Source organism: Chionomys nivalis, chromosome X (assembly GCF_950005125.1).
Source record: "Chionomys nivalis chromosome X, mChiNiv1.1, whole genome shotgun sequence".
Classification (NCBI taxonomy): domain Eukaryota; kingdom Metazoa; phylum Chordata; class Mammalia; order Rodentia; family Cricetidae; genus Chionomys; species Chionomys nivalis.
In genome coordinates, this window is record NC_080112.1 from 17,479,086 (window position 1) to 17,498,162 (window position 19,077).

General features: G+C 40.1%; 1 protein-coding gene across 2 annotated transcripts; it reads right to left on the reverse strand.

Annotated features, from left to right (window-relative positions):
- Positions 1-5,763: 5,763 nt before the first annotated feature.
- On the reverse strand, positions 5,764-19,077 carry Htatsf1 (HIV-1 Tat specific factor 1). Of its 2 annotated transcripts, XM_057760578.1 has the most exons (10): positions 18,889-19,077; positions 18,457-18,698; positions 16,730-16,910; positions 16,324-16,371; positions 15,755-15,909; positions 13,240-13,403; positions 11,769-11,868; positions 9,673-9,762; positions 8,730-8,867; positions 5,764-8,213 (listed from the first exon to the last, which is right to left on the reverse strand). In XM_057760578.1, exons 2-10 carry the CDS (start codon positions 18,640-18,642, stop codon positions 7,035-7,037), a joined length of 2,241 nt encoding a protein of 746 aa, XP_057616561.1. In that variant the 5' UTR covers positions 18,643-18,698; positions 18,889-19,077; the 3' UTR covers positions 5,764-7,034. The 2 variants fall into 2 exon arrangements, with proteins under 2 accessions (XP_057616561.1, XP_057616562.1); XM_057760579.1 differs by lacking the exon at positions 18,889-19,077 and having other exon boundaries at positions 18,457-18,784.

Here is a 19,077-nt window from a genome sequence, read left to right on the forward strand (position 1 = left end):
AGGCTTGGCAGTGAGCACCTTTTCTCACTGAGCCACCTCACCAAGCTTGTTTTCTTTTAAAAGACAAGATGTTCATTATTTAAGAAAGGCAGAATAAGACTGAGAGCTAATTCTGATTTTCTCTCCAATCTTTGGGAGTTGGCAGGTAATTACGTGAGGAAAACAGATTGCATTAAGGAATGGAAAAGGCAACAGCTTCAAATACACTGGATTTGGCTCCTTGAAACTCCAGAAAGACCGATTATTAACTACTTCTTGACAAGGAAGTAAAGGAGAAGAGTACTCAGAACAAATTACCCAAATTTCCCATTATCGGACTTCTCATGTAAACAGCCATGATTTCAGTATTTCATTCAAACTGCCTGTTGTAGAACTCAGTCCTCTGAACACAACAGCTGCCATCTTCAGCAGTGCCACTATACTTTCTTGCAAGAGATTGTCACTAGCAGGCCTGTTGACCATGCTCAGTCCTCAATGAAGGCAATGCAGCTGCTCACTAGACTCTCAGCGCTGATGCCAGCCACTCCTCCCAGACTTTTGTATTCACTTCTGCCCTAATGCCCTAACTGCATGTGACTTCGGTGGGGTGGGGGTGTTAAGGGGATGGCTAACTGGGGGGAGGGATTCCATATACACGACTATGGAGAAGCTGCCATTCATGTCACGTGAAGACTTTCCAGGCAGCAGCATTGGGAGGTCACTCATGTCATAAGAAAGCCTTCACCCGTGCTCTGTAAGCACACCCAATGAATTTATCACTTCTCCAGGTTAGCTAACTTTGATGGGCTTCTACTTGGTTGTAAAGACCTTAAAAGGAGATAGATGTTGTTTTCATCTCTCCAGGGAAGACATTCCTGAAATAGTGCCAAAGAAGATAGTATCATCTTCTAAAATAGTTTGAGGTTTGTTCTTCTGTGTGGAGGTGTGGGGAGGGTTGTTACATCCATGTATATGTGGATACACATATATGCCAAAGGTCTATGTTGGGGTCTTCCTCTATTGCTCTCCACATTAATTTCTGAAACAAGGTCTCTCATTGAACCTGGAACTTACCTATTTGGCAAGTCTAACCGTCCAGTGAGCTTCAGGGGTCCGGCTGTTTCCACCTCTCCAGAGAGAGGATCATAGGTGAGCACTGTTCCAGCTCACTTTTTCCATGGGTACTGGGTATCTGAACTCTCACTTTTTACATGGGTACTGGGTATCTGAACACAAACTCTTAGGTTTGTAAGGCAAGTATTTTACTTACTGAGCCATCTCTGCACCACCTTAATTTTTTTAATGGTTTATTCTTTCTTACATCCCTACCAAAGTTTCCCCTTCCCCCTCTCTTCCCAGCCCACTCCACCTCCCCTCTTGATGTAATGAGAACAGAAGAATTCTGGGAAGGAGGAAGTTGATTCCTCCTACTCTTGCCCAGATCACCGAACAGCGGAATGTGATCTGCCTCACTGAAAAAAGGTAGTGAGCCACATGGCTAACTAACACAGATCAGAAAAATGGGTTAATCAAGATGTGAGAGTTAGCCAGTGAGAGGCTAGAGCTAATGGGCCAATCAGCTTATAATTTATGGAGACCTATGTGTGATTTTCTTTGGGGATAAACAGTTGTGGGGTACCGGGCAGGACAAAAACAACAATAAACAAGCAGCCTGGCCCCCTCCATGTTACAGAATGGCACCCACGTGGATAACAGTATCCACAGAAAACCTGAGAAAGCTTGGGAAAGACTAGAGTAAAGCATTTTGGTTTTCAGCCGTAGCAGGAAAAAAGCTGAGCTGTTTTAAAATGCAGGCTTTCTGGGCCTTCCTGCCAGGGAAAACTCTGACTCTTTCAAGCAGGCAGCCCAGACTATGGAGCTATGAATACAATGTTGCAGCTTGCTTCCTGGCAAGGAACTTGAAATGCCATAGGAGCTTTTCAGTGTTGTTTACACACTGTTGCAGCTTGCTTCCTGGCAAGGACCTTAAAACGCCATAGAGTTGTGGCAAAAACTTCTCCATATTCCTTAGCAAATTAAAGACCCATGTGGTCAGAAAAAGAGAGATATACAGTAAAGAGAGATTCAAAGAAGAAGAAAACCTCTAAATGGTTTACAGTGTGTTAAAAATATATACAGGCTAAAGATTAAAGTTCTAGAAAGAAAGAAACAAAGGAAAAGAAGAGAGAGAGAGAGAGAGAGAGAGAGAGAGAGAGAGAGAGAGAGAGAGAGAGAGAGAGAGAGAGAGAGAAGCCTGGGAGGCAGAGACAGACGGATCTCTGTGAGTTCAAAGATAGCCTGGTTTACAGAGGGAGTTCCAGGACAAAGATACACAGAGAACCTGTCTCAAAAAGCCAAAAGTTAAAAGTAAAATTAAAGAAATAGAGGTTAAAATAAAGCCACGTAAAGATGGAAAATACACAGAGAATCTTGATATTGTATGCTATTATGCTCTCTTTGAATGTTTGAATGATGAGGAAGGAGCAACAGCTGCTAAAAGATATTTGCTTATAAATGTTGCAGATAAGTATTTTGAAAATACCTTGGTTTCAAAATTGAAGTCAATCCGGTGCTCCAATGTGGGTCTTTGTCTCTGTCTCCTTTCATCGCCTAAATGTTTTTCTTTGGGTTCACCTTCTTAATTAGCTTCTCTAGGATCATGCATAATAGGTTCAACGCCCCCTATTCATGGCTAGAAACCAAATATGAGTGAGTACATCCCATGTTCCTCTTTTTGGGTCTGGCTCACCTCACTCAGGATAGTGTTTTCTATTTCCGTCCATTTGCCTGCAAAATTCAGGAAGTCATTGTTTTTTACTGCTGAGTAATACTCTAATATGTATATATTCCATACTTTCTTCATCCATTCTTCCATTGAAGGGCATCTAGGTTGTTTCCAGGTTCTGGCTATTACAAACAATGCTGCTATGAACATAGTTGAGCATATACTTTTGTTGTATGATAGGGCATTTCTTAGGTATGTTCCCAAGAGTGGTATTGCTGGGTCCAGGGGTAGGTGGATCGCGAAATTCCTGAGAAACCGCCATACTGTTTTCCAAAGTGGTTGCACAAGTTTGCATTCCCACCAGCAATGGATGAGTGTACCCCTTTCTCCACAACCTCTCCAGCAAAGGCTATCATTGGTGTTTTTTTATTTTAGCTATTCTGACAGGTGTAAGATGGTATCTTAAAGTTGTCTTGATTTGCATTTCCCTGATTGTTAAGGAAGTTGAGCATGACCTTAAATGTCTTTTGGCCATTCGAACTTCTTCTGTTGAGAATTCTCTGTTCAGCGCAGTGCCCCATTTTTTAATTGGGTTGATTAGCCCTTTACAGTCTACTTTCTTGAGTTCTCTATATATTTTGGAGATCAGACCTTTGTCTGTTGCGGGGTTGGTGAAGATCTTCTCCCAGTCAGAGACAGAGCACGAGCAAGGAACTCAGGACCGCGAGGGGTGCACCCACACACTGAGACAATGGAGATGTTCTATCAGGAACTCACCAAGGCCAACTGGCCTGGGTCTGAAAAAGCATGGAATAAAACCGGACTTGCTGAACATAATAGACAATGAGGGCTACTGAGAACTCAAGAACAATGGCAATGGGATTTTGATCCTACTGCACGTACTGGCTTTGTGGGAGCCTAGGCAGTTAGGATGCTCACCTTACTAGACCTGGATGGAGCTGGGTGGTCCTTGGACTTCCCACAGGGCAGGGAACCCGGATTAATCTTAGGGATGATGAGGGAGGGGGACTTGATGGGGGAGGGGGAGGGAAATGGGAGGTGGTGGCGGGGAGAAGGCAGAAATCTTTAATAAATAAATAAATTAATTAAAAAAATTGAAGTCAAAAGGTATGTTACTTTGGAGAAGAGATTTTGCTTTTGTTTCCACAGAAAATGAGAGGCTGTGGATTTATTCAGAGTTAAGAAAACTCAGCTTTGATCAAGGAAGACCACCTGAGATATCTCCGGCAGGAATAGATGACCCAGATGTCTGAGTTCTTCATCCAGAACAGTTTCAAGACTGCTGCCTGAGCCAATCAAGACTCACAGGATACTTCAGTCAGGACTTGATCAGAACTCTAAATTTTCTTTAGGTCACCATAAGATTATCAGTGCCCCCAACCAGCTGGAAGTAGCCTGGAATACTACGCCCACATTCCCAAAAAATGGACTATGGATATTTTCCTTTGTTTTTTTTTTTTTTTTTTTTTTTTTAAAGTGGGGGAAGTGGTGCAGGAGAATTGTCTGTATTCTGTCACTCATGTTTTAAATAAACGCTGATTGGCCAGGCAGGAAGTATAGGTGGGAAAACCAGACAGGAAGTAGAAATGATGTAATGAGAACAGAAGAATTCTGGGAAGGAGGAAGTTGATTCCTCCCACTCCTGCCCAGATCACCGAAGCAAGCAGGATGTGATCTGCCCCACTGGAAAAAGGTACTGAGCCACATGGCTAACACAGATCAGAAAAATGGGTTAATCAAGATGTGAGAGCTAGCCAGTGAGAGGCTAGAGCTAATGGGCCAATCAGCTTATAATTTATGGAGACCTATGTGTGATTTTCTTTGGGGATAAACAGTTGTGGGGTACCGGGCAGGACAAATACAACAACAAACAAGCAGCCTGGCCCCCTCCATGTTACACCCTCTGCCCCTACCCCTCCTCCATTCCTATTCTGAAAAAAGGCAAGTCTCCCATGGGTTATTAACCAAATATAGCATATCAAGTTGCAATAAGACTAGGCACCTCTTCTCATATTAATGCTGGACAAGTCAACCAAAAAGGAGGCAAGACTCAGAGGCAGCCCGTTCCCACTGTTAGGAGTCCCACATGAAGACAAAGCTACACAACCGTGTATAAGTCCTAGGTGAGCCTCTTGCAGGCTCCCTGGTTGTTGGTTCAGTCTCTGTGAGCCCCTATGAGGCCAGGTTAGTTGACTCTGTGGGTTTTCTTGTGGTGTTCTTGACCACTCTGGCTCCTACAATCCTTCCTTCCCTCTTCAGCAGGATTCCTTGAGCTTTGCCTAATGTTTGGCTGTGGCTCTCTGCATCTGTCTGATATTTCTTATTCCAGAGTACACATGGACTAGACAGCAGGGTGTTTAAGCCATTCAAAGGTATGCCTACAGATACTTTATTTCATAAACTATGGGTTGAAATCCATGTGATATATTTGAAAAACTTGTGAGTAGTCCTAAAAAAAAAAACCGTTTAAAATTTCCTTGTTGAGTGTTTTGCCTGCATGCATGTACATGCACTATGTGCATGTCTGATGTCTGTGAAGGTCAGAAGAGGGCTTTGGATTCCCAGGACTGGAGTTACAGGTGCTTGTGAGTCCCCACGTGGCTGTTGGGAATTGAAGCCAGGTCCACTGCAAAAGCAACAAGTGCTCTTAACTTCTGAGCCAATCCTCCAGCCTTTAAGGAGCATTAAAGGCAGAAATAGAATTATTGAGCAAGTACTGTATGGTTTTAAATAGGTAGTCCCATTTTTTGACAATTTCATACATTTATTTTCATTATTTTTACCCATTAGACTTTGCTAATTCATTTATGCCACTGTACAAATTATTAACCATTTCATACCTGTTGTGACTTCTAGTGTTCACATGAAAAGAGTATGAATACTTTTTTTTTTTTACTAACTATAAGAACTTAAAAAAATTTGATCAGGTTATATGAACAGCATACCCTAGTTGAAACACACACACAGTAAGGTGCTGTGGTTGGCAATGCTTTGACAATCAAGTCCAAAACATAGTATTACTGTCGTATTTCTCAACTGCAAATGGTAAGGAGTCTTTGCCAAGCAGTGTTAATCCTTCTTAATCCCCCAAACAACTGATCAGATGCACTGTTTAATGGCAGAGTCTGGATTTTCAAATTATGCTTTTCTTCCTGAGACAGGGTTTCACTATGAGGCTGAGGCTGGCCTGAACGTGAGCCCAGGATGGTCTCTGCCTGCCAAGTACTGTGATTATAGGTGTGTGTTGCCACTATAGTCAAAATCACACACTTCCCACCAGGACCCCTCCTGTCATAGTTGTAGACCTAATTTATGTTGTCGAACTGCCCATTCCAACCAATGTGTATTGAAGGCAAAGTATTGATTTTCTTTAGAGATAGTCTGTAATAGGTGGACGTTTGAGCACTGATGCAGTCCAATGCTCCCAACAGAACTTTTCAACACTACATTATTAGCAAGTTCACCAATACTGAATTGGGAAAGCTCGATCAAGGATGATTCATAATTGTATTACAGCAACTTGATGTGGCACAATACTAAGAACCATGATTCTAAAACAAAACAAAAATTATATTCCTAAGGAAAAAAGTTCTTAATCTCCAGTGGAATCCATCAACTTCTCAAAATTGTATTTAAGAAATTGTGTAGTGCTTGTGCGTCCCATCTTTCTGCAGAGAGATCTCGTAACTTCAGTCATCTTCTAAACTGGCACAGTCCAACTCGGATCACCTTTTCTCTGTTTTCAATCACTCAAGCTATGGACCACATGCACATCTTGTTTTTAATAGAAAGAGGGTAAAAAAGAAAGCAGGTAACTTCCAAGGATTGGTGAAGGAGCTTAAAATGTCATTTCTTTTGTCTTTAGGACCAAGTTATAGTGCAGAAGGGGGAAGGTTAACCCAAGTGGTAACACAGCTGGAAGCAAGAGGTGTGGGAGGAATCAAGCAATATTTGATTCCAAACACAAATCAACTCAAGTCCACATTTCAGTTTCTGCATATTATCAATTCATCTTTATTTCTGATTATCACAAACTCCAATTTGGATACTTTAAAAATATTCTTTTGCATGCATTTCATAAATCCAGCAGAAAACAGGTATCCAGTTTACCTGCATTGAACTATGAAGTTTTACCTGAAGAGCCAATAAACATATTTAAATGCAATGGTACAGGTGAGAACAGAAACCTTCGAGACGTTAGTCTGATGGCATCCTAACCCTATGCACATGTTGATGTAACACTACTACTGACCCTGAAGCACAGGCAAATAGAGACACAGGGCTCTCCCTAAAAAGCAAGTGGAAAGGATTAAATCTCATCATCATCATCACTACTGAGGGCAAAGCTGCTGTCTGTGGACTGAGACCCGTCTTCCTTCACATTCCCCACAGTCCCTCTCTCATCAGAATCATCAAACAACTTCTCATTAAGACCTTCTTCGTCATCAAAAAACTTCTCATTGGAAGTATCTTCAAACAGCTTGTCATTGGTATCTTCATCTTTCTTTACATCCGTATCTTCTTCCTCTTCCTTTTCGTCGGAGTCATCGAAGAGCTTCTCATCTATGTCATCTTCCTCATTGTCATCAGCATCCCCACACTCCTCGTCTGCTTCTAAGTCATCATCATTCTCGTCAGACTCATCCTCAAAAACCCTTTCATATACGACTGCTTCCTCTTCGTCTTCCTCCCCCTTTTCATCCAAGTCTTCATCAAACTCTCTCTCAGAGCCTTCATCATCTAACACTCTCTCAGAGCCTTCTTCAAATTCTGATTTGTCACTATCATTTTCTTCTGATTCTTTCTCAACGTTTACAGGAGACTCCTTGTCAAAGGCATCCTGGTCAAAAGCTTTTTTAACACCATTTTCTTCTACGTCTTTGTCAGAGCCATCTTCAGACTGCTTTTCTAAGCACTCTTCCTCAGATGCTGAGTCATCATCTTCTGACTCTTTCTTGAAGCTATCTGCCCCTTCAGACTCTCTGCTGTGGTCACTGTCTTCAGACCCTTTGGCAAGGCCATTCTTTTCATAATTATCTTTGCCTTTCTTCTTAGATTCTCTTTCAGGACCATGCCCTTGAGACTCCTTTTTAGGATTACCCTCTTCAAGCTCACTCTCAGGGAAGCCTTCTTCACTCTCTCTCTTGGCGCAGCCCTCTTCACTCTCTCTCTCAGGGTCATCTTCATCAGACCCACTTTCTTTAGCATCTTTTTCAGAAGCATTTCCTTCAAATTCTCCTCCATCTTCTGCCTTTTCAAACTTATTTTCATCGATAGTTTCTCCAAATGCCATTCCAGTTATAGCTTCCTGAGCATCTGTGTTAGACATGCTCAGATGCTCTGAAAAATGCCTTCCTCTGGAAGGCCCTGCCTTTTCTGAAGCACAGACGGAATCCATGCGCTGGAGGCCTCTGTTGGCCTCAGGAGCATTGAGGAATGCCTCCCAGCCTCTCAGCCTTTCCTCTCTTTCTCTTGACGTCTCCTCTACCTGCACACAAACAGGAACTAAGGTTAAGATGAGTGTTAGGCGAAAAGAAGCAACAGCTTCTCTGGGCATTTCTAATACTGACACAAGTACCGTGGTTCTGTAAAGCAACTCTTCTAAAGCAATCTAAACACTTCCTTACTCTGCTCTCCAAAACTATATACCTTGATTACACAACCTTATATCCAGGTAACCTTAGAAACATCATATAAATATATGCAAATACCCAAGGGGTGCTGAAATGGTTCATTTCCTAAAACATTACTGTTGGAGTTCTGGCCACTCTCTGTAATAAGGGAGATAAGGAATACTTTAGTTTATTCTGCTCCTTTCTTATCATTCTGAGTAAATCTCAAAATTTCAGACTGACAAACTGGGAACTGATAAGTTTTTCTCTATCCTCCAATGTAAAACATTATTTACAAGATGTATTATACAAAACAGATTAAGCAAACCCCAAAGTAGATCTGCAGCTGACAATGCAGCAGTTCCTGCACCCTTGACAGCTGCAGGATTTACCTGGTAATCTGTAGTCCCATCCCAGGCTTGAGCAGTGATTTGACGGCCACCAAACCACCTTCCATCAAGAGTCTGAATACAATAATCAGCCTCTTCTGGTTCCCTGAAGGACACAGAGGCCACACCATCTGGGTGCCTCTAAAAAGACAAGAAGGAGGACTGAATGACAAGATTAAAAATCAGATTCACATTTCATAAGACAGGTAAAGAGTAGTGTTCTCCTGACACTCTGAAGTAAAAAACTTCTGAAATCTTTCTTCCCTTTTATTCCAGCCAGTGGTCAGCTGCTTCTTTAGCTTCATCTTGTCTAGCAAGAACCAGCAGTGTCTGCAAATGTTTGTTAACAATACTATCCAAGAGGTAAGACCCTGAGATTGTCAAGAGTGTTGTCTCGAAGGTCAGATGTGTCCTGGGATTAAATCCTGCCTGTCAGGAGCTGAACGAGCACTGAGCAAGGGCTGCCGCATGAAAAGATGTGGCCTCCTCATCTGTACAGATAGTAGCTACCTACTTCAAAGGGATTCTGAGGATTAAGCAACATGACCTGTAAAGTCCCTTGCAGCACACCAGCAATCCACTGTAAGAAATGGTACTTTTCTTCACATAAGTACTTTCTATCAGTTTCTGAAGTATAGAGAAAACTAAACATGAGGTTTTCTCCTTGACTATGATCAGGTAAGTAATCCAGAGAAAAGCAAGAACTTTGAGGAAACTGATGTTCCATACATTTTCTTCTAGTTACTCTTTAAGAGTCAGAAGGAAGGGAAATAAGCTCAGCAAATGAAAACAATCCAAGACTTGCTTTGTAAACCATGTTCACTGAACTACCGCTGACAGACAGCAGGCCTGCAATACAAAAACACTTATCTAAACTCTAGGTAATCCAAGTCACTTCCTCAGCCTGGAAGATGTCAGGACTGACTGGTACAAGCCACGAACTTACATCAAACAGAAGGAGCTTCCTAATCTGTCCAAACTTGGAACATTCTACTCGAAGGTCTTCTCTGATCTCATTCAGCACCAATGGATCATCCTGTAAAAACAAAGGATTAAAATGGAGTTTCCTCCTTCTTTATAATTTAAGAACCAAATTTATTACGGTGACAAGTTAACATATGCAAAACAGTACTCTGCTTAATGTTAAGTGCATTTGTCTTCAGACCACAGTAATAAACGAAGAAACTCAAAACAAAATTAAGTTAGATGATTTCACTCAGTGTTACGAGTTTAGTCTACTCAGAGTGAGAGAGGGGAAATGGGCAAGCATGGCAGAGAGGAGGACAGTAGCAAAAGAAAACTAGAGATTTAGACGTATGTGTATTTCTTAAAATATTCTTGTTGCTTTTCCACATATGTGCTAACAAACAAACAAACACTGAAGTACTGCTGGTACCGGTGGTCTCTAGTTCAGGATTCTCCTCCCAGAACTCTGGAAGGATTCAAGACTCCCAGTAAAGATGAACAGAACTCTAACCTTTAGGGCATGAAAAGGGGCAGAAAGGAACACCTCACCTCTGCTCTACAGTAGCCTAATTCTTCCCTTCTCCAAGACTCTTTAACCTAGTAAGCTACACATGTAACCTTCTGATCTAAACTTTACACTAAGATGGTGAACAATGACCATGTATGGTTCCTGGTCAAGTCCTTATTACAATTCATTTTCCTAGCTACATCTTGTTTTATTTACCAAGGCTCTTGAAATAATAAGCTTACATGTAGCTTCTCACATTGTACACTTCTATTGGACTGTGCTGATGTGCACAAAAAGAAATTTCCCTTCATGTTGGAGTTGTGATTCTTCATTTCTTGATATTCAACCTTTCATGGCAGAGTACTTTTGGTTAAGGCTTCAAACTCAACACTGAACCCATCTAAAGTTACATTACAAAATTATCCATCATTATTTACCCTAATATCAGAGAGTATTTTTAGGTATATAACTTCTAACATTACTCAAGTATTTGGAATAAAAATATATGCCATCCTTCCAAATATAAGTTTTTTTCTGATACCTTGGGGTAATCCAACAATGTTGTTTTTTTTTCCTCTAAAGAGCTTAATGTTGATGTCTGTTCTTTAGGTTCATAACCAATCTTCAGTCAAACTAAACAATCCTTAAAATTCCTCTTTAACCCTTCTATCAGGAGTTATATAATACACCAAGATGAATCTTAATTAGTCTTAATAATTTGTGGTGGCTTTATTTAGATTGTGCAGATCTAGATTGATATGATTTGAGGTCCAGGTTCAGAACCCTGAACAAAAAAGCAAGACAACTGCCATCATTCTTGTCAACAGGCTCTCATCATGAGGTATGGAGATAAGGCTGAACCGTCCATTTTAAGGCCCTTGCTAAGGGGCTAAACTAAAACTATCATTTTGACACTGTTGACAACGTGAACAAAAAGAACAAGATTAAACACAGACTGCAACGAAAATGTTTCCAAATCACAATTATTACATTAAGAACATTTTCTTCCTTTATGTCCAAAATGTTATCATTAATTCCAGAACCAGGAAAAGAAAACAAAAGTTGTAGTATCTATCCACACTAGCAGACAATATCAGAGGCACAAGGCTGGTTTGGGGATTTTACATGGATATTAATATTCACTAAAGAACTCGGTGAAAATGTGGTCCTAAAAAACAACCTCCACTATAAATATCAGATTTCTTTAAGGATTAAATTTCTATTATTAACACCAAGTTTTCAGATACAACTGGTATTCTCCATCAAAATCAGCTGGTGCTTATGGAACTGGACTACAAATCCAAGCTGTTCCCATCAATCTTTGAGTTCAGATAGCAAGCAGCTGTGATTTTGGCCACAGTATGAATATAAACTGTCTTATCTAGGATATAATCAAAAGAACACTGGGATAAACACAGGGAGTTCCAAACCCAGCTTCTTTGTTTTATTTTCCTATCCTACCCATGACTACAGGAATATGCCTTGACAAAGATGGAGCATGGTAAGCTTTGGACCCTCTTTTAAGAAAACATACCAGAATTTTTAGATGTTAAAAAACCACTTCCTACCTCAAAATCTGTGGGGTGAAACATATTTTTGATGATGACAACTCGCTCATGTCGCATCCGGGATGGTCCAGCTCTCCTCTCAGGTCTCCAATCCAACTGCCTAAAGTAACAAAAAAGTAACAGTAAACTAAAACCTGGGTCCAGATTTGTAGGAGAAAATAAAAGGATGAATATAATCCTTTAGTGCAAGCTTAATGATAGTCATTTTCTGATTCCAACATAGTTCCACAGAACTTTCTGGAGTCATCAGCTGGACACCAAATCCTTGGCCACACAGAACACTACTATAGGACACCACTGTACTGACTTATATCCTACACCTGGCTTTCCCATTTACTTTAAATTATCTCTCGAGTACTATATTTAATACCTTTCACAATGTAAATGCTATGTAAGGAGCTGTCATGCTGTACTGTATAGACACTGATGAGAAGAAAAAATTGGTATGTGTTTGATACAATGAGTTCACAGATAAAGAACCATGTATATGAATGGCTGATTGTACTTTGAAACCGAAAACCATTTTAAATTTGTATGTAATTTGTAACAGAAGACACTGAAAAGACTACTGTATATAGTATACTATATATTGCACTGAATAGTATACTACTACTGGCTCTTTGCTATAATCTTATATTTTCCTGATACTGTTTGTAAAATCCGACGTGTTTATTTTAACTAAACCTGTAAAACACATGGAACCACACATAGAAAATTTGATGATCATTTTATCATGAGTTTAAGCATGTTTAAGAATTTCAGTATAATCCACTGGTGAAAGTATTTATCATTTTGACTAATTTCCTAAAACTAGCATATGTCAAAATATGCTTAAAATCAAATTACCAGGAATGGAATGTGATATTTTATACATATGCACATATATACACAACTATCCAGTAAATGCAGTGATAAAAACCTGTATCACTCCTAACCTTTACTAACAAATTTGTATAAACAAATATAGCTCCTGGCAATTGATTTCAATCCACTCTGAAAGAGAAGTCATGGTTCTGGAATATAAGCTTCAACTCCTCATTCCATGTTCAATACTAAGCTCAATTAAGTTCCCTTTTACATGATAAATTATCACCTCCAAAATTAAGTTCTTCATTTACTGAGGACGGACTGGAAGCTGCAAGGATGAGGGACAGGAAGTGTGGAAAGAGGTGATGGAGGGAAGATGAAGTTCAATGACACTGATCATGAGTCCATCACTCATCACTTTGTTTTTAAATAAAGAAGCCTAGAACCCAGTTAAAAGAAATCATCCTAGAAAAAGTAAACCCTCCTCACCACTGCCAAATCAGTCCATGGGAGAGATTGCTTGGCGATCCCTGATTAGCTAATGAAATTCTTTTAGAATAATCTGTAGACGTGCTCGATGTAACAAAACTAAGTAGCTATTACCAAAAATATGCTTTAAAATATGTATATGAAACTTTTCAAAAAAGAAGAAACTAATACAAACTTCTGTTGCAGAGACAGTTTCTTCTTGTAGTCTTTACACTTCTTCTTCTTCTTTGAGGCATCATACTCGCCCTTCAGCTGGAACTTCGCCACCTCGACATGCAACTTGTAGCCTCTAATTTCATCTTCATCCAAAAGCTTTAGTGCAAGTTCCACAGATTCTCTCTTTATAATGGCAAATAAAATAGTCAGTAAAGTTGAGCACTAAAACAAAACTTGAGATCTTGAGATAAACAATGCCACTATTTGTTTGGGGATAAAGAATCCTAACCTATAAATCAGGAAAGTTGTGTTCAAAACACAGCTATACTTCCAACACCTGTGTTAACTTAGGCATGTGACTAGTTCTCTGAACACCAACTTCTCCATCTGTTAAAAGCTAAAATAATATCTTCATCACAGAGTTTCCGACAAAATTATATTAGGGTACGGCATATAGTAGATGTTCAGTAAGTTATATTATTGGATAATTTTTGTCTCCAAGAGACCAAATTTCCCGTCTGCAGAATGAGAGGAGCTGAATAATTTCTGTGGAATATTCCAGTTTTGAAACTCCGGAACATTTACTTAACAGTAGATGATTCAAGGAATGGAAATAATACAGCCAAACCTTAATGTTCAGTTTCATCAAACTAAAATGTAGGTCTGTAATAACATACCGAGTAGAAGATAATTATTTAATGGCTAATATATTAAATGCATTTATGGATTCTAGGTCCTACTCAAACAGAGTCAAAGATTTAAAGGTACGAGGGAAGTGCAAAAGGACCACTGACCTCAGCTGCTCAAATCAAATATGGATTCTGGAGTAATTAACTTTATTTTCTAAAGTGCAATTTACTGGCTTAATAATATGTTACTTTTGTTAGCCCTAAGTTTTTATAAAAGTGTTTCACTAAGCAATATATAAAATCCTATCATGGAGTTTAAGAGATGGCTCAACAGTTAAGTGCCCTTGATGCTTTTTTTTTTTGCAGAGAAGTCAAGTTCAGTTTCCAGGAGCCATAGTGGGTGGCTCACAACGATCTACAATTCCAGTTCCATGGGATACAACATCTTCTGGCCTCTGCAGGCAACAGCACTCATGTGTATAGAAATTCATGAACACACACACACACACACACACACACACACACACGCACACTTAAGAAAATAATTTTTTTTTTTTTGATTTTCGAGACAGGGTTTCTCTGTGGTTTTGGAGCCTGTCCTGGAACTAGCTCTGTAGACCAGGCTGGTCTCGAACTCACAGAGATCCGCCTGCCTCTGCCTCCCGAGTGCTGGGATTAAAGGCGTATGCCACCACCGCCCGGCCCAAAAATAATTTTTTTTATAAACATTCAATCAACACCCTCCTCTTTGAAAACTTCACAGATTTTTAGTCATCTTTGAACTGGTAAAATTCTCAAATATTACATATCAACACACAAAACTGTCATGGTTGTGTTAGTGTCCACTAACCCATCTTGCTTAAAAAAAACAGATTAAAAGCTGATAATCCCAAACCTTTCCAGCTTAAATCTACTGTCGTCTGACCCCACTGTATACTGTCCACTAACTACACACCTAGGATATTTGTATTATTACATTATCTTTTTTACTTTAATTTGTAGTTATTTTCAGGTTCTAGGAAAAATTCCTATGTCATAATTGGGGCCATTTGTTTTATGCCAAGCAACAATGAACAATACATGCTCCTAAGGTGACCAGTATTCCACTAATGATAATTTTCTTTCACAATAAGCAACCCCTGTACAAAAGAGCACAGAAATTCTGAAAATTTCCATTTGAGTTCTCTTCTGTGGTGTTGAAATCAGTAAGTAAAATTCACTATCTTCTTTCCAGTCTAACTTGAAGTTAGGAAATTCTCTCTGTAAAGAGCCGGTAAGTAAATAGTTTAGGTTTGGAGGGTCAGAGGTTGACGCTACTGAGAAACACAAAAGCAGCCACACATAAAGGCGTTGGTAAGCATACTTGTGTTCTGACAAAATTTTATTTGCAAAAATAGGTGGCAGGCTAGACTTTGCTAACCCCAATCCAATTCATTCTAATGTGCAAATAATGTCACTGGCATGTTTTTCTCCTCAGATTTTTAAACAGCTGATTACATACATCAATAATGAGATCTTTACAGCGAGATTTTTTTGGAGTTAAGAAAAGCCCCTCGATCACATATTGACATAACATTTTGACCCTGAAGCAAACAGTTTCTTAAAACAAGCAAATAACTCTAGTGTTACTGACTTTTGGATTTTACTCTGTCTTACTTAATACTCTTTTGTGTTATGTATTTGCACCCTTAGTCAAATATACTGTATAGAAGCAGTAATTTATATATATTAAAAATCTGATACGGTACGAGCATCACCTATATACAGTCACAGTCTGAAATTTCAGTTTTCTTTCTATTCTGTTTTAGATGGTTCTTGGTTTAGGTTAGCATCTATAAAAGATTCCAGCCCTGGCTCCTGAGTTAAAATTGGGGAGACAAGAGATGTACTGGACCATATACCAACCTTTAGATAGCAGCAAAGCCCATCTCCTTTAAGATTTCCTTGATTATCTTTGTAAAGCTTGACCTTAAATTCTTCTGTCTGAGGATCTCTCATAATAATGCCAAATTTGGACATAAGCTGTATGAATTCATCCACTGTGATGTCTGGAGGCAGACCTATAATTTCAGAGACCAATTTTCAAGCATGTAATGAAGATAAAAGTTATTTAGCATTTTACCAACAAGAAACCTACAACGAAGGTAAGAGTAACGCTGATTTGTGTAAATGAGTGCAAAAAGTTCCTATCTATAAATCTGAATATCATTCACATTTTATATATTAAAAATGCATCACAGTTATGTTATGCTATGCTTCACTACATCTCAACAGATAAATTGATGTAAATCATCTAAGGCAGGCATACAGAAGAACATGGAAAATTACATAATTTCTCATTGTTCTGTACTAAGTAAATTCCTAGTTAACATGAACAGCTGAACAAAACACTCTAAAAATTAGAAATCACTTAGCACAAAGTCATAACACTAAGTGTTTCCAGCCTTAAAGCTGCATTAAAAAGGGATAAATACCTGACACATATACATTTGTATTTCTGTCTTCTTCAACATGGAACCATCCTAAAAATCAAAATGAAATAAATAAAATATTTGTAAGAAACAACAAGAATCACATCATGAAATCTTGGCAGTTTCTGAAAACTTTTAGAAGGGTCTCTTATATTTAAGAAGATGAAGATTAATTCAAATCACTTCCCACTTTCAAAATATATAAACCTTTTGACTGAGAATTAGTTCTAAGGCTCTCTCTGAAAAAAAGACTATCTCAAATCTTAATGGCTTTAAGCCTATTTTAAAGTGAAAACTCATATTACCATTCCTTCAATGCTAATGTAATTCTCCAAAATGTAAAATGTATTATTCACGCATTTTCCTATTTTATTTTTAAACGTGGGTTTTGCAAAACAGAACCACTTGCCTGAATCAGCCTTTCTCTTTTCTCCCCTCTTTTTGGAGTCAGTGGCTTCGGGGATTTCTCTTTGTGGAGGTTCTTCTACAGTCTTCATGTTGGTGTCCTGGACATTTGCAGTAGAACTAGATGCGCCGTCACTAGAAAAGCCGTAATTAGCCTGATACGTAGCAATGAAATCTTCGGTGATCTAAATGGGTTAAGTCAGCACACATGAAAACATGGTTACTTCACTTGTGTTATACATTTAATATAACACATTCAATAATATAATCTAAGACTTAAACAACTGTTTATGCCAGGGTAGCTGTAATAAAATATAATGTGAGAAGTCCCTTATATCAAAACTGTGTAATATGATAAAAAACAGACGAAAGTACTTGGATTGCCAAAACAAGAAGTATGATAGAGAATTTTAAGTGACACCAGTACCTTTTCTACTTGTTTTATAAATTACTACTTCTCTACAGTATAGTTGACTAACGTGGCCAATACATAAAGCAAAAGAAGAATCAAATAGTGAGAAAGAGGAAAACCAAAAGTCAACTAGAAATCTAATCGTAGAATCCACTTTTGGGTGCACAGATGCACAAAAACACATACGAACACTAAGATTTTTAAGTTTATGAATGAAGCTGGCAACTGTGCTACAACACAAAATGCCCATTTTAGTTCAAGCACTAATTCCCATTAGGGCTTAGTGGCGTAACAAAATGAAAGACAAGCCCAATGCACACCCATCGTCCTGGCTTTGCAGAGGAAAGCACTATTGCAGAAAGGCTGAATGAAGTTATTTATGGTTTTCAACTACAAAAGTAACTTTCAAAAGTTACAAAAGTAACTTTCAAAAACAACAAGTAACTGCTTGTTGGACTACTAAAAGCGCTCAGAAGGTAGAAGAAACCACATCTACATTCAAGTTGGCACTGTGAGTTCAGAAGCGGGATAGTAAACTTGAACAATTTGGGGAGCTTGAGATATGCACACATAGAAAATGGGAACGAAGAGCGGATATAACTTTTAAACTAACAATCTGTCTACGCGATGGAGACAAGTTCTATGTAGTTGGCTGTCGCGTCACTTTAATACTGATGGGCTAAGACTAGCAGGGAACGTTCAGCACACAATTTCCCCGCCAGGCTTAGCACCAGTTCTTTCATCAGCAATTCCCAAGTACTCAAAAGAAACGTAGAGACCTCTTCCAACCATTTTCCGTGCTGTCCTGGTTATATTCCTGTGGTTACTAGATGCGCTGGAACAAAATTCCGTAGAGAAATAAAGCAAGATGCGAGAAAAGTTTATTCAATGGAATGAGGTAAAAGGCTGCTTCCCCCCCCCCACCCAACCAACAAGCTCCATTCTGTCCACAGCACGCTCACTAAACACCTCACAGAAGTTTGACAATACAGGAAAAAACTGTTACTAAGGTGTTTTCCTCGGTGTTTTTCTCTTGGCAATAAAAAGCAGTCATCAATAGAATAACCAACTGTGACCTTTGCAAAAAAAAATTAATAAGGCATAAAAAAAACTATTTAAGGTACCACCCTAAGAGTTACTTTCCTTTATACTTCGGTACTGCAATAGACTGGACAAATAGAAGAGCCATCAACCACCGGTTCGAGGACCTAGTAGTTCAGCAGAGCAAACTAAGAGGGGTGTCCTGCAAGGGTGTCCAGGGAATCCCACAGCCCCGCTCCAGAGTGGCACTCAAGCGCACTCGAGCGACTCTTTTGTACCTTAGGAAACCAAGCCTTCTTATCAAGGTCCCACTCGTAGGGAGTGTCATCGGGCGGCTGTCCCAAAGAATCGGTTTCTCCAGACGGGTCATTCTGGGTGTCACCGTCCTTGGGGTCTCCGTACAATTCTTGCAGTCGCAACTGCTCATCGAACTCGTCGTTCCCGCTTAAGTTGTTGCCACTCATGTTTCTGACCTGGTCCCAGGGACACTGCTCAGAGAAGTGAAGAGGCCAAGACGACTCTGGAGAGGAGCAGAGAATGGGAGGTCGGCAGTGCTCGGAACGTGCGGTGCAGCCCCCTGGCCCGCCTCCCCGCAGCGCCCCAGCAATCCCCGGGAAGCCAGAGTCGCGCCGCCCAGGCTCCGCCCTCCCGCCCGCCCCCCACGCGCGCGCATGTGCCTTGAGGCTGCGGGCGCAGGCGCGGCCACCCACCTGGCGGGCTTGGCGGGGCCTTGACGCAACCGCTCGGGCCAGGGCGAGGCGGAAGCGCGCAGGCGCGCGGGCACTGCAGCCGCCGGCTCCGGAGGCACCCCAGATTCCTCCCGCCACAACAGGAAATTACTGGAGCACGAAGTCCCCCCCGCTCAGGCTGCTGCAGTCGCCATTATCCGCGCGCGGCGA